Genomic DNA, 26,971 nt, shown 5'->3' on the forward strand with positions numbered 1-26,971 from the left:
TCCTCACTCTGTTTCCTTCTGTTCAGAATCTCTTTTTTCTCTTTATTTTCCCTTCTTGCCTTTTTTCTTTCCCTCTTCACTTCCACTCTTTCATTCAGTCTTTCTTTCTTTCCACCTCTGAAGTCCGACTCCCCGACCGCCCACAGAGTCCAACCATCGCTACGACAACAACCAATCACTTCTTTTGTTTGCCTGCCAGGTGTGTCCCGGCCCCAGGTGTGTGTGTGTCACCTGTATGTCGGAGCTGCTGATTGCTCTATTCACAGGCCTGTGAGTGTTGACTCAGTGACTGACATGTTGTTCAGCTGACCTGTTTCTCACTGTTAAACGGACCTGATTCACATCGTCAGCATCTGTTTCAGGAGTCACAGCAGAATGAATCAGCTGCGAATCTGTCGCTTTCTTCTTCTTTCTCCATCTGCTTCTTCACATTCTGCCTTTATTCTTGGCTTCTGTCTTTCTTCCTTCATTTCCTTTCTCTCTCTCTCTCTCTCTTTTCTCACGTCTTCTTCCACCCGTTCTTCCACTGTATTTAACGTCCATCCCTTTTTTAATCCCACTCTTCTCACTCAGCTCTCACTAAACTCACAGTAATTACTCAGTGCTCCACTTTTTTTTGTCATTCTTCCCATGTTTTCCTAAACTTCCATTCCTTCCTTCTTCCTCTTTTCCAAGTCCTTTAATTCTCTCCATCTGTTTAGTTTGTAATTAGTGCTCGGCTCTGATGATAGTATCTGTGGTGGAGTGTTAAGTTCATTGCTAACAATCATCTGTTGCTGACTGTGATGGTGAAGCAGTGAATGCTGTAAACGCTGCAGCATCACCAGCTCTAACTCCTCCATCGTCTGCCGCCAACCAGGCAACACACACTCCCAATCTCCCTTCTGTTCTGAGTTCTGGCGTCGATTAGCAGCCAGAAAAGTGCTTTTACTCTGCATGTTGTCGTCATATGTGAACTCTGCTGTCTACTCTGAGTCTCTCTGGTCAGACTGAGGACAGAATGTAAAGCATGGTTTGTGTTTTCTTCACCCTGCTCCACCTCTCCGTCCCTCCTCCCTCCTGCAGGAAAACAGATTTGAATATGGATTGTGGTATTTGAATACATGCAGGTGTTTTACATCTGCGCTGCCTGACAGCAGAGAAACCTCGCTGACAGAGTGAAACCTGCAGGATGAGAGTGAGACAGGCGGTTTAGTCCGTCTGACTCAGCTTTACAAGATTACAAGATGTAAAAAGTTTCTCTTTCCTGATTCCTGCGCAGGTTTATGGACGAAGTCACACTGAATCTGAAATCTGTCTCTGTGGATTTAGATTTAACTGAGTTATGGCTCATGCAAATTGTGCCAATCAGTTGTTGATCAGCAGCCAAACTACCGTAACCATCAACTATCCTCCTGTTATTTTTATTTCACACAGTATCTCACCTCCTCCCTTAAACCTCTGGAATATATCCAGACTCTAACCACTCTGACGGAGAAAGAAGTTGTTATCCATTTCTACCACTCAATCAAAGACAACGTAGGACACTAACGCTAACAAACTAAGTACTGAATCTATTAGATGAGACAGAGAGCAGGAGATAAAGTGAACAGTGACAGTCAGTGTTGGCTGAACATGTCAGGGTGTTAGAGGTGTTAGGAGAGGACGCTGCTGCTCTGCTGGTTCCATCATCTGAACCAGAAATCAGAAAAGGCCGGACTGAGAACGCCGTGTGTGCTCACATCTTGATAATGCACCACTGACCTCAGACCAGACCAGTAAGGAGCCAACAATGCTCCTGACCACTGCTCACTTTAAGAGCAACAGGGAAACCAGCTCTGATGCAGACAGATGTTTGACTCTGCAGGAAGCTTTAACTCCGACTCTCTCCACAGTCACATGATCCTCACGTCAACATTTATTCACGAGGTCTGCTGGAGAGAGGATCAGGGAGGACAAATCTTCCTGGGAAATGAACGTGGGCGAGGAAATACGAGCTGAGGAGAAACAAGTGCGACTCATGAAACGCTCTGCTCTGCACTGAGCGACCACCTCAGCAGCTCGGTGCTGTGTCAACACGCTGCTGCATTAGAGGCGAAGAGCAGAAACATCTGAACGTCCTGTTTGAATCCTGTTCGTGTTGATGCAGCAGAATTTGACTGTAGGGAAACCAGCAGGTTCATCCACTCCCTCCCTCTGTATACATCAGGTCGTCCTGTACATCTCACCTGGCAGGTACTCTGTATTCAAATATCAGTGTGTCTCCAGCTGCCAGTTCAGTCCTAATAAAAACAAACTGTGAGCAAACAGACACTCACTGACAGTCACAGTTTGACAGTGTAACATCATCAGCCTCTAACTCGAACAGATTCCAGACCAGTCACATTCCCCGACACCAGACTGGGAATCCACTTTTCATGAAGCTGGTATTGTACATGGACACACTCTACTGTTGCTATAATGTTTGGCCGTCCCTTTACTTTTGGCCACAGCCCTTTCTGGAGACAGACACAGTTTCACTTTTTGACCTTCAGGCGTGTCGGGTTGGTTTGTTGATTAAAAGGGTGGAGGACAGACACAGTTGGATGATGCTCAAGGAAGTGCAGGATTATTTACCTGTCTCTGTCCTCTGTGTGTCAGACAGTGTTAACATGCCTGTGGTCAGCAGGTATAATGTTTACCTTAATATCACAGTAATAATAACGACTTTTATTTGTTCAGCACTTTTCCTACGACAGGTACAAAGTGCTTTAACAAAGGACAACGTGAAGCCTGTGAAGTTTTCTCTTCTCATTGTTCAAACTACAGACAGTTTGTTTTTTACTGAGCGTCACATCATGACGGGGTGAATAAAGGCATGAGTCACTTTCTCTAGGTCAACCACAGACAGGAAACTGTTTGAGTTTAGAGACTCTTCTCAACTGATAAAAACAGGACTGAATTAACCCCCGTACTTTTCAAAGTTAGATCAGAATCAGAAATCAAAGTCCTGGCAGATGGCTCACTTGGTCCTGGTTTAGCATGAGGTCATGTTTTCAGTTAATGTCAGGTATCAGGGCTGAGGGTGGAGAATAATCATCTCTGTCTCAGACAAACAGTAACCACTGAAACTAATCAGCTGGGTTGAAGACCTCTGAGAAAAATGAGTGTTCACCATCTTAGCTTGGCAAATTAGCATGCTAACATTTTCTAATTATCACTAAACACAGAGAACAGCTGAGGCTGATGGGAATGTTATGAGTCTGATCACAAACCAAAGTCCTGGATGGTGCAAGATGAAAAGTCAGAGGACGAGCAGAGTTACTACGGTTCATCCTGAGGGGAACATGACCGGGTCCAAGATGGTGGACTGTCCAACAGTCTCTAACAGCACATGCACGTGACATGAAGTATGCCAACGTTATTAACATGTAACATAAGCATCCATCCAACACAGAACATTTAGCATGTCAACATTAGCACGCTACGTAAGCTAAAATCTAATCTGTGGATTTAACAAAGCTTCATGGATTAAAACAGAGTGATAACTGTCCTTCAGTGTGATTCATCCTCTGGACACATGAACGTCTGAACCACATTTCATCCAGTGGCTGTGGACATTACTTCACTCTGGCCGAACAGAACTCACCGTCTCCTTCCTCACGGTTGTTAGCACATGACGCTAATGTGGCTAAACCTGGTGACCTACAGTTTGTATTGTGAGCGCTCAGATCAATGGGAGCCAGTGAAAGTCAACAATTGAAGCCAAAGGCTACAGAGAAGCTGTAAAGGTCAAGATCGAGTCACACACACAACAGTGGGTGTAAGACCACAGCACAGGAAACACACACACACACACACTCACACTGGCATAATGGAAATCTCTCTTGGACACACTTCATACCACTTCCTTTTCCTGCCATACAAGCAGACATAGCTGCTGCCACTGTGTGTGTGTGTGTGTGTATTAAAGGTTGTATCCTACACAGTGCTATGTCAGTGTCTCACTGCTGATATCCACTGATGAGTAAAACACTTTCAGACTGGACAGAAACTCAGAGTCTGCAGGGAGGACATTCACTGTCTCTGCTGTAACTTCTCCTTTTTGAATCAATGACATGAATTAAAGGAATTAACAGAGGAGTGCAGAGGAGAGGACAGCATATACAACATTAAATGATTGTTTGGACCCATCGTCAGTCCACAAGAGTCAAAGATACGTGGACGAGTGGATCCAGCAGAGAGCACCTTTACACCTTTAATTCAACTCATCGTGACGTTACGTTTCAGCTCCACTCGCTAACATGAGCACTGATCATCAGCTCACATGCTTCCTGTGGTGGACTCTGCAAACACTGACCCGAGGTCTGTGGCTGAGTTAACCACAGCAGCTCGTCACTGAAGACCAGTCTGTCTCCCTCTGACACAGATCCCACACATGTATCCTCCTCTACAGCAGAGTGTGATTCAGACAGAGGAGGTCGAACTGAAAAATGATCCGGCATCGATGTGAAAAGTTCAAACTGACTGTATCTGCTGTGACGACGAGTGACAGAAATGCTTCTACAGCACCGACAGCACCAGGCCGAGTCCAATCACACAGCAGCAGGAGGCTGAAGTTGAGACTCAGGACAAAACTAAAGTTACAAGTTATGAAAAACCAAGGACAAGTCCTGGAATCCTGGGGGTGGGGGGTAACAAACACTCAGAGATCTCTACCAGAGCTGACATGTTCCTCTGCTGCTTTAACAAACAGGCTGAGGCCTGAAAAACGTCGTTTCAACAGTAAAAATATTTTCTCATTTATTCTAAACCTCCTGAAAACTAGAAACTGATTTTAAAGCACAGAATCAAAGAACCAGCTCCGTCCTGATGAACCGGATCGTTTGGGTGGAGCTAGAGGAAAGAAGGAAAAGGTCAGGAGGTCACTAAAACCTAAGGGGTTCATCCTCTGGGGAGCAGGAACAGAAAAACTCTGGATCTGATAAACCGACCTCGTGCATGTGTTCACATTATTGTGTCCACTCCCTTCATAACACGCTGCCTTGGACTCAGAGTGTGTGCCGTGCTGAATGGTTTTATGGTCGCCTTATCAGCCTGTGTGTCGTTTTATCTGCAGCGTGGTGTCTGTGATATTTGTACAGTGGACCTTTTCAAATCTGCTCCACTTTAATGTTCATATTATGTTTCATTCTGTCTCAGCTCAGTTAAAGTTCAGACTCTGGTTTAGGTTTTACTCAGAGGTTCAGGGTGTCTGAGTGGAGCTGAGAGAACAGAGACCTCTGACTCTCTTCAAACCTCTGATTCCTGGTTTCTCTGAATCAATCAGCTGTCAGGCCTCTGAGAACACTGAGCCCGGTCTCAGAGGAGTCCACTGTCAGCTCTGAATGGATCTTATTTTAATTGATGCAGCTCGGTTCTAAATGATGAGTTAGTCTCCTGATCTCAGCTCTGAACCTGAGGGGACTCTGAGCTCACACTAAAGGGCTCCTGCAGACCCGGGTCTGCAGAGCGGGCTACAGTACAGGGACCACAGAGACCACAGAGACTCACCCCAGGGTGCTGATGAAGCCGTTGACTGATCCCTCCGCGTACAGGGACACGATATCCCCGATGTGGAGGAAGCTGGAGGCAGAGTCCGACATCCTGCAGCCGCTTCAGGCTCCGGCAGCGACGACAAACCGCAGCTTCAACTTTCTCCTCCTCCTGTGTGAAACCGTCAGAGGCAGAAACTCAGAGTTCAGTTCACAAGAAACGCGCAGAGTCCGGTCCTCAGCCTCCGGTCCTCACACAGCCACTGCCGCCTTCTGCATGACAGCGACCCGGAGACACTGAAGAAGTCCGCGGAGTGAAAACATGAGTCTCACAAACAGCTGATTGGTCCCTGAACGTTACAGCACAAACCACACGACCCGTCCGAGTGTGTCTGTGTGTGTGTGTGTGTGTGTGTGTCGTCCAGGAGGTTAAAGTGAAGCATGCAGAGGTGCAGACACACAACACGGCACCGCGCTGTTCCCTCCCTCTCTCTCAGTCTGTGTGTGTGTGTGTGTGTGTGTGTGTGTGTGTGTGTGTGGGAGCGTGCGGGTGCGCGCGCACGCCTGAAGACTCTGGTAATAAAAACCAGGAAGTGAGTCGAGGTGTTGATAAGGCTGACAGAGCGCGCCAAGAAAGAAAAACTGCCGCGGGGCCCAGCACACACACACACATACACACACACAAGCAGGGGAGCGTGCACAGGCAGGTCTCTGAGGTGCATGCACGACCCCCCCCCCCCCCGGCCCGGCCCCCTTCTAATCAAAACCAAAACAAACGAGTTCAGTGACATATTTACAGATACACAACATCAGGTTTTGAAGAAAAAAAAAAACAGTCTTACCTCAGCGTCCTCTTACTTGGTTTTTCCAGAGCTTTCAGCTGCTGCTCAGGGTCTTCATCAGCAGCTCATCTGACTACAGACCAGTGACTCTCCCTGTGGACTGACTGTCTCTCTGTCTCAGATGCTGCACGTTACTTCAAAATGCTTGATGCTTCATGTCCGCGTGCTGACGGTCTCCTGCCGTCCAGGTGTGTCTCTGATCGTCACAGAGCTGAGCCTCCCTTTTTCTGAGAAATCGATAATCTGTCATGATCTGAACATTTTAGCTGCTCTGTCTCCAGAATCACAAAGTTTCCTAAACTGCAGCTGATGAAAACGTTTTAGAGGCTGAAGCAGCAGATTATTGTCTGGTGTCAGAAACACAGTAATTCTCTCTTTAAACTCACAGTAGCTCTGTATAACTGTCCTCACCTTTTACAGCTTCAGTATTACTGAATTCTTCTGCCTCATCGTTCTGTATAAAGGGTACGGAGGCAGGGTGGGGGGGTCTGTATTGCCCCTCCATCAGAGGTGGGTGGGAGCCAGAACAGTGGAGCAGATGCTGACCAACTCTGATACTGTTGGACCTCTGTTTAAAAGGTCGTCCACTGTTGGACTTTTCCAATTGGTCGTCTCTCTGTCAAAATGATTTAGCAAAGTGGAAAGTGTCTGTGTTAAAGTGAGTTAACGTCAGCTGATAACACTGTCAGCAGCAGGAGAGACACTCTCCATCTATACACTCAGGCTGTAGATTGTCTTGTTCTATAAGTGGCTCCATGTTTGGTTTATCGCCTGCACACAGTGGTGTAATACACCATGATTTCACAATGATTCAGTGATCAGCAGTTGGCGGTAACACGCCAAGATGCAGCGACAGACAGAGAACAAACCAGTTAATGAACGTCAACAAGGCAGGAGAGAAATACGAGTTTCCAAATGTTTAACGTTGGTTTGACGTCAGAGAAACAGTGAGAGTGAACACTGGACATGACACCTTTAACTGAGACATGACACTGAAGGCACCTGAACATCTCACTGTCAGACAGGAAGTAAAAACCTGTGTTTTCCCAAAAACAGTGTCTCTGTTCGTTGAGCTGGTGTTCAGCTGGTGTTCAGGTAAGACTGTCAGGTGATCTCAGGAGTCTGTCGGAGTATTAGAGGAGAAACATGTTAAACTGTAAATCTCTCAGGTCACTCCTTCTTGTTTTGACGTCGTTAAAATCCTCGTTCCTCGTCTGATCTGAACCAAAGACTCGTTCTCTGCTGTGAGAAGCTGCAGGTGTCGACGATGCCAGCTGCGGAAGTTTGTGGTTTTCACAGTAAACCACTTTTTTTTGTGAGAATGAGTCGCACATGAAAACAGGGCAGACTGCACACTGATGTGCAGTGGTGGAAAGTAACTAAGTACATTTACTCAAGTACTGTGCTAAAGCAGAATACTGAGGGACGTGTACAGATACTAGTCTCCTCTTCAGCCTGATACACCAGAGAATACTCACTCACATGAGTCTGTGATAAAGTTCCAGTCATGACTTTGAATCATATTACACTCTGAGCCTCTCTGTGTGATGAGGTACATTTCACTGATGAAACTTTTACATTGTGGTTTTACTACTTTTTTAAAAACAAGATCTGAGTACTTCTTTCATCACTGTGTGTGTGTGTGTGTGTGTGTGTGTGTGTGTGTGTGTGTGTGTGTGTGTGTGTGCGGAGTCATGCTGACTGGACTTCCTGTTTTAGCCATTAAAGCAGCGGGCTGTTACACAGGGCAGGGGGATGAGTGGTGGTTTGTGACTCACTGGGCTCCATGATCTGACTCCTACTACATGTTGTTGTTGTCGCTGTCACACACACACACACACACACACACACACACACACACACAGAGTTAGCGGCCTGACTTTAACTGACAGCTGTTTGAGCTTCAGTTAAAGCTCAGACGTCCATCAGGTTCTGTGTTCTCTCTCGTCTACGTTCTGCTTTACAACACGACCAAAGAAAACACTTCCTGATTGGCTGACAGGAGTCTGTTACAGTCATATGACAAGACACCTCAGTGGCCTCGCTCCAGACTGAGACTAACACAGACTGATGGGTCAGTTTGTGTAAACGAAAACTCTCTTTGTTGGAGTCGTAGCTCCGTCAGGTCAGAACACGCAGACATGACCGACACATTTTTAGATCCTTCCACTTCCTGAGGAGATCATTAACACTGATGTCCACTGCAAACATGTATCTGTAAATCTGTTCAGAAATCAGACAAACAACAGTTTCCTGCACAGTAACACGTCGTACATCCACAGGAACTGCTGATAGCTAACTTGGGGTACTTTTAATGGAGCGAGCTAACAGATGGAGGTGGTGGTATTCCAGCAGCTCCTGGTTAAATCCCTGTTTTTCTCTATGGAGTCTGGTAGAGATATATAGAGATGTTTCTGGTTAAAGTAAAAGGATCTTTAATAAAAAGCTCTGTCTCTGGAGGAATCCTGTCATCATGCTGTGGACAATTGTCCATTGAATTACATTATAGATTTTCTTGATCAATATTGCACTGATTCTGAAAGAAAATGTCTCCCCCACATTAAACAGTCACGAGTGAAGAGACTCAGTAACACAGTTTTACCAACACTGTGCTGATGTGTACAATTAGTAGTCCACTCACTGCACCTGTCCATTAACTGATTTATTATCTGTGTGTATGTGTGTGTGGTTGCCATGGTGACAGTGGGCAGTCTGAGGGTCTGTGGTCACCGTGGTGACGGAAGAAACAGGCCAACAGCGCCTTTGTTTCTGGGGAGGCGTAAAACTTCCGTCGGGTTCATGGAGCAAATCAAGACCTGTGTGTGTGTGTGTGTGTGTGTGTGTGTGTGTGTGTGTGTGTGTGTGTGTGTGTCAGCGCTCAGTTTCAGAGTGGAAAAAGATCTCAGCTCATTTCTGCCTCACGTCTGCTTCATCCTCATCGTTTACAGAGACAATAATCCTGTGATGGTCGACGAGGCCACGGCCCAGGATCCAGGTTTACTCCACAACATCTGAATCTACAGTAACACACGGCGCAGCTTTAAGACCTTCACTGTTTCTATCTATATTCTACTCCTAACATTCAAATGAGCAACAGTGAAAAACCTAAAAATGCTGAGTTCACTGTCGTAGAAAATTAACACAAATTCACATTTATCAACTGGAACTGAACGAGAAATGAAATGAATCAGCTCATCATTTGAGAGTTTGTCAGTTCCTGATAAAAGAATCAAACTGCTGTGTATGATGAGTATCAACAGGCCCTGAGATTAACCTGGCCAAGATGATGGATCATAATTTAAGTTAACAGAATGTTATTGGTTGCAGATGTTCCTCCACTTTATGTTAAAGCTGCTACATTAATTTACAAAAAGCTAAATTCAGGCTTTGGCTGGGTTGGATCATAAAGGCAGAATAAATCTTTAAGCAGAGAAAAGAAGTGATGCTCAGCACCACAGGCTGTCTGCAGACCGACGGGGAAATACAACCTCATGAACTGATTTCTAAAACTGCTTTAACTACAGTCTCTGGACTGTTTACTGGACTGTCCATTTATGTCAAACTACTTTATTTATCTCGCTCTTTCTCTCACTTTTCGGACGTGACGCTCATGTCGTATAATTTAAGGGGATCAGGTTGGAGAGAGTTCATGTTTCTCTGACTGCACATCACGTGGGTGTGTTATATATGTATCTGTGTGTGTGTGTGTGTGTGACATAGTTGCGTCTACCTTTTGAAGTGGGCTGGCGGGCTGGACCAATTTAGAAAAAGACAGCTGTCTAAATAGGGAGAAGATCTGAAAAAAAAAAAAGGCAGAGATTTTCCATCTGAACCTGAAAACAGCCTCACACTCCTCTGGAGGTTAGAGAGCCGGACCAGGTCGGCTAACTGGAACGAGGCGAGGAGAGGAGGATAAAGACAGTCAGATGATAAGGTGATGAAGTGTTGTCAGAGTTTCTGCTGTCTCCCTTTCTGCACACTGTGGCTCTGAAATGATGTTAGTACAGAACTGAGGTGTGTTTAGTGTCAGTCCTCTCCATCCAAACTATCACAAACATTAACAAAACATAGATCAAAGAAGAGTCGGTCTGTTTCCAGTCAGACTCTGTTTGTTTCATGCACTAACTCGAGGAAGGTTTCAGTCTCCTCGTTGTGATGTTCACGGCCTCAGGAACAAACATGGCGGTGAGCGGTGGACCTGACCTCTGGACTTCATGACGCCTCTGCAGAAACCTGTGGGTGAAGACACAGACACGTCCTTATTCAGACACGGTCAGAAACCAGTGGAGAAGTTATGGTGCTGGAGGCTGGAGCTGTGTCTGCTCACACCTGGCTTTAACATGTGGCTGATCACAGGTGGTGTCTGGAGACGCAGGTGGAGATGCTTTGTGACGCCTGTCCCCCTTGTGATCAGATCACCTGAGACACGTTAAGACCAGAGACTGGTCTTGTTATAGATCATGGGAGCCAGTCAGTGTGTGGATCATGTATGAATTTGGGTTAAATCCCACATGGACAGATCAGATGGTGTGTTTCCATGTTTCAGGTCATCTCTGAGCTGCAGCGTGATGCTTCGCTCCAAACCAAACACGACTGTCGGCTCCCTGAGATTTAGATTGGATTTAGGAGAAAGGAGGAATTTCACGCTCTGATGTTTCACACCAACATTTTCCACCGACTTTCTCTCCCATATAAGGGGTGTGTGCGTGTGTGTCCACTGACCCGTGCTGCCCTCCATGTCTTTCCACAGGAGAGACTGACAACCTTATATAGAGCTGCAGGAGCAGAGCAGGACTGAGCAGGACACTGTGTCCATATGCAGCTCGTCAGCTCACCTGATGGAGGCTGATACACGGAGGATCAGCAACACCTGTCACCTGAGTTAATGATGCTACTGCAAATATTCTCCAGAGGAAAAGGTATTTGGACCTTTGCTGGAAATGAAAAAGCAGCGGCAGCTCTGATGGAGCTGGACTCGTCCTGAGCTCGGCTGCTTTGTTCCATCTGTGGATCTGTGAGGAACAGCCTCACCTGTTTACAGGTGTACCACCACAGCCCCTCCCTCAGTGAGGAGACACAGTGTGGTTCCTGTTGCTGAGTGACAAACACAGATATTTATAATATAATAAAGTCAAAGAGAAGGAGCTACAGTCACAGTCGTGGTCAGAGTGAGAGTCAGCAACAAGATACTGAAGGAGATGGAGCTGAACTCTGAAGGAGGGAGATCAGGAGGCAGAGCTCGGACCCAGTTCAACCCCAGACTGTCATTAAGATGAAGCAGACTTTAAAGTTTATACTTCAGTGTTACTGGTTTCTCTAATTAAGGTTGAAATACCTGGTGATTTCTGCCTTCAGACCTTTGTCTGTTTTTGTTGGACAAAAGTTTAAATCCAAATAAAACAGTCAGCTTCTGTCAGTGTGTCTATTGAATCTGGGTTAACAAAGACAGATTGTTGAGACACGTCGCTGCACATCCGTTCATTCATATTTCACTCAGCACTTTGTTCTTTGTCCTTAATGCGGGCTGTGTAGAGTTAAAGCATTAATGATATTACAGTTAATCTTCTAGAGACTCCTGAGAATCCATTTTCCGCTGCTTTAACCAGGTCAGAGGCAGCACAGTGATCCAAGAGGCCCACGTTCTACTGTACTGGACTGTGCATGGTGGGGGTATACTGGTTTCTGATGACTAAACATTTATGTGTTCACAGAAACACAGCAGATGTTTTCTTTGAATGTTTGACTTGTTCAGTCCTTTGCATTTTTAGGCTAGCAAGTTTTTCAAGTCTGTTCATGGTCCACCTGTCAGTTAGTCAGGCACTGAGGTGCTGGGGAAAACTTCAAGTAAAAACAAGTTGAAAACATCAACTGATATCTCAGCTGCAGAAACCGAATCATCATCCAAGACTTAATGTTGTCTAATCGTTCCTTTTTACAAGTTAATATTTTACGCAGTCCTGATGTTTGTCGATGTGCTGTACAGCTTCTGCCACAAGGTGGCGCCTTTGAATAAGTGTGTGTTCTGAACAAGAAGTATCTAGCTTATTTTATTTATGCACTTTTATGTATTCAGCATTAACTCTGAGACCAAGACAAAAGTACTCACTGGACAATAAAGTAAATCCTGATCTTAACATAGTGGAAGAAAAACAAGTTCACATTGAGAAGTTACTAGTAGCAGTAGAGGGATGTAAATCCTGTACAAGCTGCTTTGTTTTTGTTGTAAACTGCAGAAATAAAGTCAAGTTAAACTCCATCCTGGCATCCACCCATGTCTCTGGCTGCAACAGAAGAATAACAGGTTTTCTGTAAGTAAACAAAAACAAGTCAGGACCAAGTTGATTTCAATCAGTTAACTAGCTACAGCTAATAATTCCTCCAGTAACAGCTGCCACTTCAGTCTGATGGATCAATGGTTTCCAGTGAAAAATGACAGCTGCTTTTGTCTACTTCAAACTGAGGCCTCCACTGTTTCAAACATGAACCTGAATCTGAAACAAACTGTGCCACCACAACAACTGAAACTGTAAGTCTGACAGGTGTAGCAACAGGAACGAGGAAGACTGGGCTTAGCAATGGATCAGTTAGATGATAAGGAGCAGCCTCTGCAGAGTCAAACACACAAACCCAACAAGAAGGTACCTGACTGAGTGTCTGGAGAAGAGACATCGCTCTAGCTGACAGTCTGGGTGGAGATGGTCCACGTTGCTCTGACGCTGAAACGACAGCGGATATAAGCAGAGGAGCAGTTTTTAAAGTGTGGTCACAAACAGAAGGTGTGACTGGTGTGAAATCAGATCGAAGAGCAAACAGTCACTGACTCAGAGGAGGATTAAGAAAACATAAATAAAAGACTATGAATCATATGAGACATCGTCCACCTGCTTTTAGTTCCATAACATGGATCCTCTGTTGTAATGAGTATCAGTCAAACAAACAGAGTGTACTCCTGCTGTCTGTTATTTACATTCTGTGATAGATCTTTCTCTTGATGTGGTGGATCAACCAGTGAGCCGTGACCACCTGAACACACCACCTGGTCAGGTGTCCTGCCTCTAACAACATCCTGCTCTCTGACACACACACACACTCTGATTCTGTTACAACACCCGACAGCTCCTGCAGCTTCTCAAACCATCTGAGCTGAGCTGACTTTTCAATCTGTAACTTACAGTGGCCCCAAAGGACAAAACACAATACAAGAAAGAAAGTAACATTGAGGGAAGTTAAATTGAACTCAAAAGGGAGCCATTTATTTTTAATCACGTGGTCAGTTTATTTTCAGAGATGCGGGATCAGCAGCTCACAGTCCAGATCTCTGAAGAAAAACAGTATAATATGTGTTGCTTCCAGTTTGTCTGAAACTAAAGCTGAACACATAATAAATGTTTGCTGCCTCTGTAGGGAACTAATACACCCTGATACATCACATCATTAAGAACAGGAACAGAGGCTGTTTAGAAATAAGTCTGTAACGTTGCGGTTTATCCAAATCGATCCCATCGCTCCTCCAATCGTCCTGAGGAGCTCCCTCTTATTTGCATGTGTTTTACCTGATGTTTGTTGCATTTCTGATTTGGAGCCTGTTGCCCTTCATATTTGTGCTTTCTTCCTTGAATGGGTTTTGTCCTCAGGGGCCACCGTAGAACCATAATCAGGGACTCTAGCTTTAGAAACAGTTAATTTAAAACTGCTGTTAATTACTCTAAAATAAAGTAACATGAGCTCTCATGTTGTTTCCAGTGTGTTTAGTGCTTTAAACACAGACTCATTCTATGTTCACACTTCCTGTCTGTCGCTGTTTTATTTCTCTTCTAATGTTTCAGGACGTTTCCAGGTCAAAATTTGAGACGTTCATATTTTTTCTTTCAGTTGGCTGTAGACCTGACTGATGCATCATGGGAGGACACCTGGTGATCTGTGAAACTTACTGACACACACACACACAAACCTCCCATTTGGTAAACACTGTGCAGAGGACATACATATTTAAGTGTTGACTTCTCACACTCTCTCTTATGCACACACACACACTCAACAAATACATGAACTCTACATATACACACCAACATATACACTGTTCTCACACACAATACGTCCATTCATGTATGCACACACACACTCAAGCCATCAGATAATTATTACCACATGCTAACCTATGGCTTTTAAAAGCCATAATGGTGTGTGTGTGTGTGTGTGTGTGTGTGTGAACCAGTTGTTTGCACAGAGACCTGATAACACACAGATAAAGTGACCTTTGTAAATTCTGAAGCTGTTTCAGTCACTTTCCTGCCACATTTCCTGCTTAAATTCCTGTGACTTCAACACAACAAAGGTCTGATCTGAGAGATTAAAGGACTGATCCACGATTTTTTTTAGTATTTGCGTAAAGTCTATGGATCTGTGAGACATGTATTAAAAGATGAAAAGAAAAAAATCATGGCAGCGTACGCTGTGATCACCCCAACATCAACACACATCCTGAATCCTCTTAATCCTTCATGTTTCTGTACCACTTCCATTCATCTGACCAGAGAAGGCTCAGCACCCTGCTGTAAGGACACACGACTCAGTATAACCTGTTTGGCTCTGACCTTTGACCTCTTACTATAATTTATTATTGTATCAGACACCAAAGAAGAAGAGGAGATAGTGCTGTTGTCTCCATCAGTCACAGTTTCACCAACAGAGTAACATTGACCTCTAGTGGCAGAAAGCTGAACTGCAGCTCTGTTACAATAACACTAACGATGAATACTTCTAAATTCTATTACTGTTTTGCATATTTATTAACTTCTGTCACCAGAAACTTTTCTTAAAGTGTCCTGAGGAGTTGTTTTTATTGAAACCAATGACTTACATCAGCTGTGATTATTATTCAGACAGATTCAGTTTCAGAGCTGAAAGTTTGGATCGTAAACAAAATCTGATAAAAAAAAAAAAACTTTGCCACATTTCTGATGCATTATGGGAAGTTCAGTAGAATGACGCTTATTCAAGAAACACAGTTACACAGAGACACAACAGAGGCTCCATTCTCTGTTACACTGAACCATCACTGTGACTCTGAAGTTGTTAATTTAAAAATAGTTACACGATGTTTTACATGAAACTGTATTTTATGATTTACTGCACATTCCCATACTTCTGTCCTTCATTTTGTGATCAAGTTAATTACTGAGATCACAGTTGATGTTGTGGCTGTAAAAAGCTGCCAGATTTGTCCTCACCCTGCAAAAATGTTCTCACACTGGGTTCCCACAAACACAAGTACAACAACACACACACGCACACGCACACGCACGAACACACAGAAAAGCAGCTTCATCAGTATTCGAGTCAAACATGTTTCTGTCAGTGAACTTCAGTTCCCAGTGAAACCACCACCAGGGGGCAGCAGAGCTGAGTGTGTTTAAATGTGTGTGTGACTTTGTGTGAGAGAGAGGGAGAGCCAAAAAGAGCAAAAGAAAGTATGCATGCATGATTGTGCAGACAAATGTGTGAGTTTGTGTGTGTGTGCCAACCTTGTTTGTATGCTTGTGTTTGTAGGCCTGTCAGTGTGTGAGTGTGTGTGTGTGTCCTGACAAAGGCTCCATCCAGCCATACTGCAGAGGGCTGCTTGTTCCCAGAGACCCTCAGAGCTCCAGGACACCCAGTCTCTCTGCTGCCTGCAGCCCAGACACAGCAGCCCCCGAGACGGACCCTGGGCCCTGCTAGCCCCCTCCTCCTCCACCTCCTCCTCCTCTTCCTCCTGGAGCTCCACCACACCTGTTTGGATTACGGATGGACGGGAAAAACAAAGTTGAGTTTTAAAGTGGGAAAGTTTGGACGGCTGGGAGTTTAAAGAGAGAAGAGAAGAGAAGAGAAGGTGAAAACAGAGAAGACCTTCATCCTGTCTGGACTACAAATTTATTAAAACTCAAAAAAAAAAATAAAAAATTGGCCAACTTTGAGGTAATTCTACCAAAATCTTCCTGGAGTTTTTGCCTACACCAAACAAATCTTGTCTTTTCAGCTTTTCCCAGGGTTTCAGAGTAAGATCCTCCTTAAAGGTTTTGGAAACTTCGCCAAATTGATTGATTTATTCCTAAATACTGGGACTTTTCGGGAACGTTGCTGGAATTTTATTGGAGTGCTGCACCATTTTTTTGCTGTCACTTCAAATAATTTCTTGCAAACAAATCTGGTTTGACTTTGAGAGGAATCTCTCACATTCAAAATCTGCGTCATGGCTCCATCTATCAGCCTGTGGCTGTGTCTGTACCTGCTGCTGCTGTTTACAGATGCAAAGAGTGTTGGGCAACATGACGGTCAGCGTGACACCCTTGATAAACCCTCGTCTCATGTCAAACTGGAACCCCTCTGGACCACCAAGCAGCTCAAAGCTCGGGACAACTCCTACACCCCCGACCAAAGCGCCCCCCTCCCCGAGATGCTGGACCTGGATGTGGAACAGCACCGCCGCCTGGCTCGAGGCGCTGACGAGGACGAGCAACAGTCCACATTCAGTCAGTCCTTTGAGAACGACTCAGTGACACCACCACAGGCCACTGAGTTCAACAACGTGACAAAGATAGCAGCAGGGGGCAGTGGTGAGGATGATGATGTCAATCTCCATGGAAACACCACCACCTCCAACAGTGACACCCCAGGACTCTTCAACCCATTCTACCCGCTGGCGGAGAGCTCATATGCGGCCTACGCCATCCTGTTCCTGGCTGGCCTGGTGCTGGCGGTGGGTGTGGTGGGAAACATGGCGGTGATGTGCATTGTCTGGAACAACTACTACATGAGGTCTGCCTGGAACTACCTGCTGGCCAGCATGGCATTCTGGGACTTCTTGGTCCTGGTGCTCTGCCTCCCAGTGGTGGTCCTAAACCAGCTCTCCCATAGGAGGATCCTGGGTGACATCACCTGCCGCTTGGTGCCTTATATGGAGGTGGGTGTGGCTTGTGTTGAGGTGGGAGGGGCTCAGTGTGATTGCTTGAAACGGTTCTTTTTGGTTTCTTCATACAAACACTTGATGCTGACCTGTGGTCCTGAGGGTGGCGCTAATCACATGGAATGTTGAAAATTTAACAGATCCATCCTCTGAGGAGCATGACAGCATTCGCAGTAAATTTTAATGACAATCTGCTGTTAGATTTTGCTAATCTTTTTGGTGGGGTAAAGGTCAGGTCATCATTAGGGGGTAATCATTAAGATCCCGTTTACACCTGGTATTAACAAGCAATCAGTATTTCACAGAGACCCTGAAGACCCTAAAGATAATATTTTATCTTACTTGTAAACAGAACGGAACACATCGGAACTAAAGTATGATGGATTGACCAGAGCACATCTGGACCTGTTCTGACTCACAGTGTGATCAGAACCCAGGTCTAAATATCTGCACACTTGGCAGCATTACTTCAGGAGACTTCTGGGACCATCATGACCGATGGATATAACTGAGCTAGCACTGTTGCTAACAAGCTTTTCCACTGAATCTGAATCTGGACATTGTAGTGGCCATTCAAAAGTATGGTTAATTTACCTTTACCTTTACCCTTTATCTAAAATACACCAACTAGAGAATATCCACACCAAATCTGAGGACAACCTGTCAGAATCTGTCAAAGGTTTTCAGCCATATGTTGGAAGGATTAACCTTCTGCTCTTTGTCACTGCCCCAAGCACTTTTTTTAAAGGAGCATTTTGTTCATATGTTTTTTTTTTCTTGTAAGGTTGCAACAGTTGGAAAACTGCTCTGTTTACATGTTGTGTTCCAGCAGTTTTCTTCTTCTCTGCTTTTGGTCATTGCTCCATTTTGTGGCATGTTGCTGCCACCAACTGTCGATCAGTGGAGTTGCATGAAACACATATTTTGTGCGTGGATTTACTTGTCATATCGTTGCTCCAGACACATCTGTTTAATATATTTGTCGATCAGATTTGAAGAGATTTCAGTCTGGACATGAAACTGGTCGCAGCAGAGGCTAAAGCAGCTCCTCACTGAGAGTCGGTTGCCATGGTAACCTGTTGCTAAGTCAGCAGGAATGTCCTGGTGCTGCTGCCATGGTTTGTCAGGAACAAATTTGGGGTGAAAATGTGCTTGTATGATTTGTAACCCTGTGTCTGGCGGCCATATTGGAAGTCCTCAGCTCTGAGAGCAGCTGATAGTGTTTCTGTGGTAGTTCTGAGCAGACGTGATTACTCTGTGTGAAGTCTTCCCTACAGTCACACTGACAGACTTGGAGTTGCTGAAACATGTATTTTCTCCTCTTGTAACTGAGCTAGCTTACAGTTTCTTCCTGCTTCCAGTCTTTGTGCTAAGCTAGTTTTAGCAGATACTGGACCTGCCTCTGTACTGGACATAATGAAACTAAAATCCAACTTCTCATCTGACTCTGGAGAAAAATGAGCATGAGGGGATATATAAGAGCAGAGGATTATGGCTAACATGTTTTTGCATATTAACAAATCACTACATGAAATCTGGAGATTAATTCCTGGACCTGACAGACCTGAGGTGACTGTAAACATGGAAAAGAGAAAGGAGTGATGTTGTTGGTGCGATCAGGTGAAACACCAGGGGATACTACACCCTTCACCTCTGCACGTCAGGCAGTTTTTTGTCGCGTCTAACAAAACACAAACATCTGCACACAGTCAAAGAAACACAGTAAGATGTGTGAATTCCAATGATAGTTAGCTGTCAGCTGAAGTATTGATCACTCTGGACAGCAGCAGAGGAGGCAGCTCCACAATCTGGTCTGAAAGTTAAAGACAGGTTTGCAGTTACAGGAGGTCATTCTGAGACAGGACTTGTGTATTTGACTGTATGTGAGAGCTACAGTCAAAGTTACAGCCTGACACATTCTCTCTGTACAATACTGCAAAAAATAAATGTTTTGAATCCTCTAAGAATGCATCTGCAGTGTAAGAAGTGTAAAAAAGGTTAAATGCCTCCAAGAAGCATTCAGGTCAAGTCAGAAAGGTGTTAATGCACTCATCTCTCCAAGACACATATATAATCTGTCCTCCCCCCACTGTGTAACTGTCAGTGAGTAGCGTTTATCTGATCCCTGATCAGTTCAACAACCAGATGATCCTGTGGGTGAGGGAACTGTTAGAGCAGTGGTTCATAGATTTGATTCAGTGCTGAAGTTCATCCTCTGGAGTTTCTGTCAGTTAGCAAACAGCTTCAGGTGCATTATAACCTTCTTCTGGACTGGAGGAGACAGAACCCAGTGTTTGGATGGCAGCCCTGGAATGTACGGCCACTTCTGTTGCCATTTGTTGGAGATATTGTATTTTATTCATCATAGTAAACATTTACGTCTGATAAAACGTTTTGAATCTACGTTTGGTTTTAGCAGCAACAGAACAATACTGTGCATCTGCAGAGTTTGAAAATCTCCTTAAGGATCAACAATACTCTGAGCACTATAAACAGTTATACTGGGACTTATTGTAAGCTGAGATATTTTGATCTGACGGTCAGAATTTACTCACCAACGTCCTCCTCCTCCTTGTCCCCACAGGTCGTGTCTCTGGGCATCACCTCCTTCACTCTGTGCGCTCTGGGCATCGACCGATTCCACGCCGCCACCTCGTCGTCCCAGCCGAAGGCTCGGCGGGTGGAGCGCTGCCGCTCAGTCCTGCTGAAGCTGCTGCTGGTGTGGCTCGGCGCTCTGCTGCTGTCCAGCCCCGAGATCTTCCTGTGGCAGCTGAGCCAGGCCGTGTCCCCCTCCACCGGCCGGCTGGTGGACTCCTGCACCATCACCACCTCCTCTCCGCTTTCCCTCTACCTACCTGACTCCCTCCACTCCCTGCTGCTCAGGTATCACCAGGTGAGTCTCTCCTCTGTCCTCAAGCTATCTGACTACATTATAGACATTATAAAACTAAATATTATAAACCTGCTGCTCAATTCACCAGGACACTCTCTTTCTGTTCTCCATCTTGAGCAGTGGTGCAGCACAAAAATCTGGGCCCCATATGTTCACAGCCTCAGCAGGTCTCTTCCTCCTTCTCTGTCAGTACAAATACCTGAATCAACAAGTCAGCACGTGTCTCATGTCAAGTGTTTAGTCTGTACGATCTGATTTCTCTTCTGTAAGTACTGAAAAAACTGTGAGGCTTTCACTGTGAGGCTTTAGAGCACTGTACAACATTATTTCTGTCACTGTGTTTTAATGACTGCTGCAAAGTGAGTCTGAACATTACTGTATTTAACTTGTTATTAACCCAACCCCCAACAGTTAAGGGGTTGTCCACACGTTCGGGGCCTTAGTACTAAGCTTGACTATTTCCTGCACTACTACATTTTGAATTTTCATCTTTGCACAGCCACAGATTTTGTCTGCAATTATTCCTTAAAAATTCTTCTTCAGTTTCACAGAGAAGACATGTCACTGCAAACCTTTGAAAGCCATCTAAAAAATCTTAAAATGTTTCATACTGTGTTAACTTCTGTGTCTCTTTATGCACAGCACAAGAAGTACTCTAATGAAGTAAAACAGCACTGGGTCTTTGCAGTACATCTTGGTATCTTGTGGCTGTTTGTGGTACTCAGTGGTACCCTGAACAGATCAATGAAGTACCACAAAAAAGACAAACTTTAACAAGTACCACAAGTATTACTTACAACTTACTCTCTGCTTCAGGGTCGTATGTGGTGGTGTTTCGGCTGCTACTTCTGCCTCCCCGTCCTCTTCACCATCCTCTGCCAGATGGCCACCCGCAACGTCAACAGCGACGCCCAAAAGCAGCGTAACCATGACGACCGCTCTTCCAATCAGAAGCGTCAGCAGCACCAGGCGGTGGAGAGGCAGCTGAACTGCACACTGCTGGCGTTGGCTGTGGTGTACGGCATCTGCGCTCTGCCCGAACACGTCTGCAACATCACCCTGCAGTATCACCCCAGCCTCACCGTCTCCGAGGACACGGCCTCCATGCTGGCTCTGTTACATCACTTCCTGTTGTTCTTCAAGTCATCAGTGACACCGGTGCTGCTGCTCTGTCTCTGTAAGGTAGGTCAGAGGGTTAATGGAAGACAGAACTATAGTTTTTTTGCAGAACAGTAGTGAACAGTGAAGCTGCTGGGGTCAGAGAGGCCTTCAGAAACAGAGCACTCACTGCATGTTGCTGTGTTCCAGGCTCTCGGTCAGGCCTTCATGGACTGCTGCTGCTGCTGCTGTCAGGAGTGTCAGCCAACCACGACTCAAGGCTCGCCAGGTTCTGCCCAGGTCAAACTGAAGGCAGCCAATGAGACGTCCATCTTCTTTGATAAGGCTAAAGACACGTCAGCCATCTTGTCCATCTCCAGCTAGAGCCATGGGTCCGTCTTTAACCATCAGTCCATCACTTCCTCCTCCATAAATCAAACCCATCCATTCTCCTCTTCTTCTTTCCATCCTTTATGTTCGTTAACTGGTCAGTTTCCTTTCTCCTCCCTCCAGTGTTTGCTGTGAACCCTGTTCTCCTCCTCCTTCATCCATCCATACTTCTCTCACTCTCTTCCAGAACACTCAATGATCATCTCCATCCTTCTGTCCTCTCCTCCTCCAGAGTTCCAGAGTTTTGTATGATATTCCTCTATGGACACAGTGTTTCCTCTCCAGCTTCCTCTCTGTGCAGGAAATGAGGTTTAATCTGTAGTGAGATTAGAAATGTTGCTGTACTTGCACAACCAGCTGTTGTAAAAGCAGGAGCCTGTTTCAGGACTCTCCCAGCGGACTCTTCCCTCCAGCTCCCTGCTGAAATGTTTGTCAAGTGTGATGGAGAAACAACAGGTGCAGAATAGACAGAAGATTCTGGATGTCCTTTGTCGGTTACACTTAAGATGGATGAAGTTTAAATGTGCTTTATGGAGGAGCAGCAGCTCATTAGCTTGGTGAACCTAACAAAGGTTTGCTGCTATGATCTGACGCTGGAGCCACAGGTGGAGTTGATGGAGGGCTGGGCCTTAGTTTGAATCAAATCAAACCAATTGATGTAAAAAGTATTGAACTGTGTTCCACTGTAATCTATTACAGCAAAACAAACACTATGCAACTAATCTTATAGTTTTTGCTTCAGTTTGTTTGAAGTCATTAAATTGGACAGTTTTGCAAGAATGTTAACTACATGTTCAAATCATTTGAGGCTTTATTGGCATGAATGTTATAGTTGCACTGCTGCCAAAGCTTCATTACAGACTGAGGGTCAGCACAGGGTGTATAAATTACATGACACATTGACTTTCAGCCAACAGAAATACTACATTACTGCCCAGCCCTACATTAAGATTTCTTGAAGACAAAGCTGCTGACAAGGCAGAAAAAAGTTAAACTTCAGCGGGTGAACTATTAAACTCAAAGGACATGATGTTGGTCCATGTGTAAGTGTCCAGCACAAGATATGTTGCAAAGCTTTCCATGGTATTCATGGTCCCTAGAGGATGATTCATATTTGCTGACCTCCTGACCTTATGCCGGTTAGTTTGTGACCAGAAGATAATACGTCTCGAGCCATTCCACATGGGACCGAATGAAGAGTCAAATCTGGTCCAACTGCATCATGAAGCCAGTCATTTCAAAAATAATTAACTGAAGGATTGCCTCATTCCTGCTCCCCAGGTTGGTTAGAGTTTGTAAGGCTAAACTGAATTTCTTTAGCAGCAAGAATGCTACACATGATAGAAAATAACTTTTAAGCCTCCTGATGATTCAACTCCAATTAAGATAATCTCAGCCTCCAAAACAGCTTTGGCTTCAAGAAATGCTCCCACAAGTGGCAGTTCAGTCACACAGTGATCTCAGACATGAATGTGAGTACTTGTGTGAAGATAAATCCTGACGTTGTTAAAAGGTTTGAAAGTCATTTTTATGAGTTGTGTTTCTGTGAAGGATGTGGTGCTGGGTGAAGCTGCTACTCCGGTCTCTGAGGTGGTGAAGTAAACAGGGCAGGGAGGAGATCTACAGAGTATTTGAACAGGACTCGAACCCTCTCAGTACTGAGGTGGTCTCTTTGTACAGGAAATTAAACTGTGTAGGAGCTTGTATATTAATATGCCTTTAGCAGTGTTTCCACTGTCAAACTCAAACAACTAGAACAAATGAAGAAACAGAAGATATGAATGTAGCTCGTTTTAATGTTAGATGTTTGACTAATTACATCTTTGTACGAAGGGAAGTCAGATTTCATTTTTTATGTCACGAGAATGTCTTTGCCTTTGTAATATTCAGTGCCACAGTGTTTCATTCATGATGTTATGATGTGTGTCAGAGCCGACTGTGCCTTAGCATCTCCTCAGCCCTCAGCCCCGGACCATCAGTCTGAACACCAGCCAGTAGAAACTAGTCAGACTAACTCCATCAAACTGCTGCTCAAAGGGAGAAACTGTGTACAGTACATTTTCACCAAATGTTTGAGGTGTACATGTAAACGAATCTTTATCACGCTGGACTGACAGAGCTCTGTCATCTTTTACTAATTGAACATGGGGAAAAATGTAATATTAGATCTGATCTTTTCCAATTGAAAATTCACAGTGTATAAGTGGAGTACTAATAATGAAGACTATGGCTGCACCATTTTGGACAAAAGTGACATTGCAACATTTTTCTTCTGTGATATGAAAAAATATAGGAATTTTTGGTCATCATCCTTTCATCCAAATCTTTCTTTTCAGTGTTTTTCTCATGTTCCTCGCTCATTTTCAGGTTGAGATCGATGATTGGTGAGGACTGGACCTGCTTTGGTTGTTTGATAAACTGATCAAGAATGATTGTGACTGGTGGTTCGGGGCCTGAATGTCACTCACTAGCAAGAAACTGTATCCAAGAACCATTAAATCAGTCACTTATAGATTAATGATAGAAAATGTGAACTGTGGGAGTTTAGTACCTTTAGTACCAAGCAGAAAAAGTTGTAGATTACAATGTGACTATTGGGAATGACAATGCTGAAATAATATATTGTGCAGCCCTAGTGAAGACTGAATGACCACAGATAAAGGTTAGACTAATTGCTGTATTTGGGAAATGTAACCTCCTCACAGTAACAGCTTTGAAGTAACTGTGGAGGTCATGTGAATATACGACACAACGTTAGTTCTACATTGAGTTTAGGTTCATGCTTCGAGTGCATTCAAATTAATTAAAACAAATTAAATGTTAGTTTGAATTTGTCTAACTTGATTTTTTTTTAAAGTCTGACAACTCGACACAAAAATTAGCAACACAAAAAATGACTGGAATGTTGTGGGTTTCTTATTCAAGTTACATATGAGCGGGTTTCAAGTTTTCATTTATCATGTTGCACAAATAAACAAACCTTTTATTATCCCCCTTTGTTCAGTTCATTAACCATATTGTATCTACTCTAACGCTACATGGGAACAAATTAATTTACCTTCTATATTTGGTTCTGTAAAAAGATGATGTGCAGGTGAAGAAATGGAGAACAAGTAAAATCCCAGCTGTAAATATGTCTGTGTCTCAGACACAGCCTGGCTCCTCTGTCATAACTTTTTAATAAAGGGACAGTCCACACAAAACAAATTAACTTTAGGACCTGTCTTACATGTCTTCTTTTAAAGTCTGTTGAGTTTTGTGTCTCCAGGTTGTTTTTATCTCGTGAACAGGTCATAAACCAACCAATCACATGTAGAGTTGGTAATTTATAAATAAACGTGTAATTTAAAACTACTGTTGTCTGGGAAACTTCTTGATTAAGCTACACACAGACTCAGGCTCAGGCCTCCGTTATTCAACTCCAGCATGCGTCTTTAGGCTGAATCCTGAAAATGGGCAGAGGTGTTTTGGGCATGCATGGTTGTGGAAGTAAAAGTCTACAGACCTTTTTTCTCTATAGACAGTGTTACATGACTCACAGCTGGAGCTGTTCTACAGCTTGGATCAGCATGAAACTCTCCTGACTGAATCATCAGGACAAGGAGTTAGAAAATGTCTGGTTCTTTGAACCAAAGGTTAGATGTCCAAAGGTTAGCAGCTAATGCTAGCCTTATAATGTCCATAACTTTATGATGGCCTGAAGAGCAGTGTCAGATCTGAATCTTGCAGGTTCAGAGTCAGAGAGATCTGCAGAACAAGGACAGAGAGGAGAAGAAACTACAGGAGAGAAGACATAAAGTTAATGATCTGCAGTAGTGTGGCGTGCTCAGTGCATCATGGGAGTTTCCCCAGCAGTCTGAGCCTTTAGTAACATAACTTAGGAATGGTTCAGAGCTTTATCACAGAGGGAAGTTTTAAGCCTAAACACAAAGAAGGTGTCTGCTGCTCATGACCGAAGGATGAAAACTTCAAAGTTCAGTTAGAGCTTCATGAGCTGATTGTTTTAGCAGAAGTGAAGGCAAATGAAAGGGTTTAGCTTTCTCTTGTTGTTTCATGTTATAGCGTCCTTAGCTACAGCACTCAGACTGCAGCTCTGCTACATTAAGACTTTTCAGGAGAGTCCAGGATTATAAAGACTGAGGCTGGGTGTCATTTGAAATTTAAATCAGGAACTATCTGATCAAAGGAGGAGGAAACAAGATCATGAATCTGTGATCCATGAATTTAACAGATATCAGCTTCAGCAGCAGCATCGAGTCGATACCACTTAATGAACCTTTAATGAGGTAAAACAGACGACAGGAATCATCGGTTTCATGTTCAGAGAAGATTCTGAGAAGCTCATTAAAGCTTTTGTCCTGTGTGTAGTTTTAAACGGTGTAAAGGAATCCTTCCTCCTCTGTGAGACGACTCCAACAGTGAGGAGGATTTTCCCTCAGCAGAGCTGCTGCTCTGCATATCAATGACCTCACTACTGTCCCGTCGCCATGGGATACCAGCCCAAATTCACATGTGAGAAAGGACACACACACACACACACACACACACACACACACACACACACGGTTCTGTTAATTTAGAAACTCAAACTCTTTTCTAATCAATGAGAGTCGCTCTCCTCGCCTGTCTTTGCCTGGTTACCCCCGGCAACCCATGCAGGGGATTTCCAGATTTCAAAGGCTGCTGGAAGATGATGTTTTCTGTCCTGCAGAGGGACAGACAGACAGAGTGCACAGAATTATCTGAACTCCACCTTTTTCTGGAGCTTTCAGCTGCATCTCACTGTTTTCATCTGTGAGTGGAACCTGACTTGGACTGGTGTTAATCACATCCTGGGCACATGACCACTCTTAGTGCTTCAGTATCTGCAGGTGTGCTGCTGTTCTGAGCAGCGATCGCCTCATTTCACCGTTAGCCATGGATGTGATGAATGAACAGAGAACAGTAAAAACTAAAGTCTCATATTTGGTGATCGTGGCCTTGGTAACTATATTCACTGAGGAGGATGTGACTGAGAGCTCCAGAGAAATCTAGTAAGTTTCAGTGGTCAGTAATGACCTGTCTTGCTATGAAGAGGCAGGACAATGAAAATATAACTGCTGAGTTTGGATAATAGAACAAAAACAAAATGGAAGACAAACAGAGCAGTTTACTCTGTGTGTGTTGTTCCTGTGTGATTTGTTCTTTTGCATTTTGCAGTGAAAACTGCCACAGAGACAGGACTGTTCCTCTGGACACTGATAACGTTTGTTCAGTTTCAAAGTAAATAAAGTAAAAGGAGCTGTGACATCATGAAATCTGGATTACTACTCCA

At 44.3% G+C, this 26,971-nt stretch overlaps 2 protein-coding genes across 2 annotated transcripts in view; one reads left to right on the forward strand and one right to left on the reverse strand.

The window, feature by feature from the left end:
* Positions 1 to 6,476, reverse strand: part of itpr3 (inositol 1,4,5-trisphosphate receptor, type 3) — a 50,585-nt gene extending 44,109 nt beyond the window's left edge. Inside the window, exons 1-2 of the mRNA XM_051071505.1 lie at positions 6,335 to 6,476; positions 5,512 to 5,664 (exon numbers count right to left, since the gene is read on the reverse strand). Of these exons, the coding sequence (XP_050927462.1) occupies positions 5,512 to 5,603 (92 nt within the window). The 5' untranslated portion in view covers positions 5,604 to 5,664; positions 6,335 to 6,476. The remainder of the gene's footprint in view (positions 1 to 5,511; positions 5,665 to 6,334) is intronic.
* A 9,619-nt stretch (positions 6,477 to 16,095) lies between these two features.
* On the forward strand, positions 16,096 to 25,011 carry LOC108879749 (G-protein coupled receptor 37-like 1). The gene is made up of 4 exons (XM_018671148.2): positions 16,096 to 17,273; positions 19,861 to 20,169; positions 20,986 to 21,351; positions 21,478 to 25,011. The coding sequence occupies exons 1-4, from the start codon at positions 16,563 to 16,565 to the stop codon at positions 21,649 to 21,651; spliced, it is 1,560 nt and encodes a 519-aa protein (XP_018526664.1). The 5' UTR covers positions 16,096 to 16,562; the 3' UTR covers positions 21,652 to 25,011.
* Positions 25,012 to 26,971: the final 1,960 nt, after the last annotated feature.

Source organism: Lates calcarifer, linkage group LG6 (assembly GCF_001640805.2).
Source record: "Lates calcarifer isolate ASB-BC8 linkage group LG6, TLL_Latcal_v3, whole genome shotgun sequence".
Classification (NCBI taxonomy): Eukaryota; Metazoa; Chordata; class Actinopteri; family Centropomidae; genus Lates; species Lates calcarifer.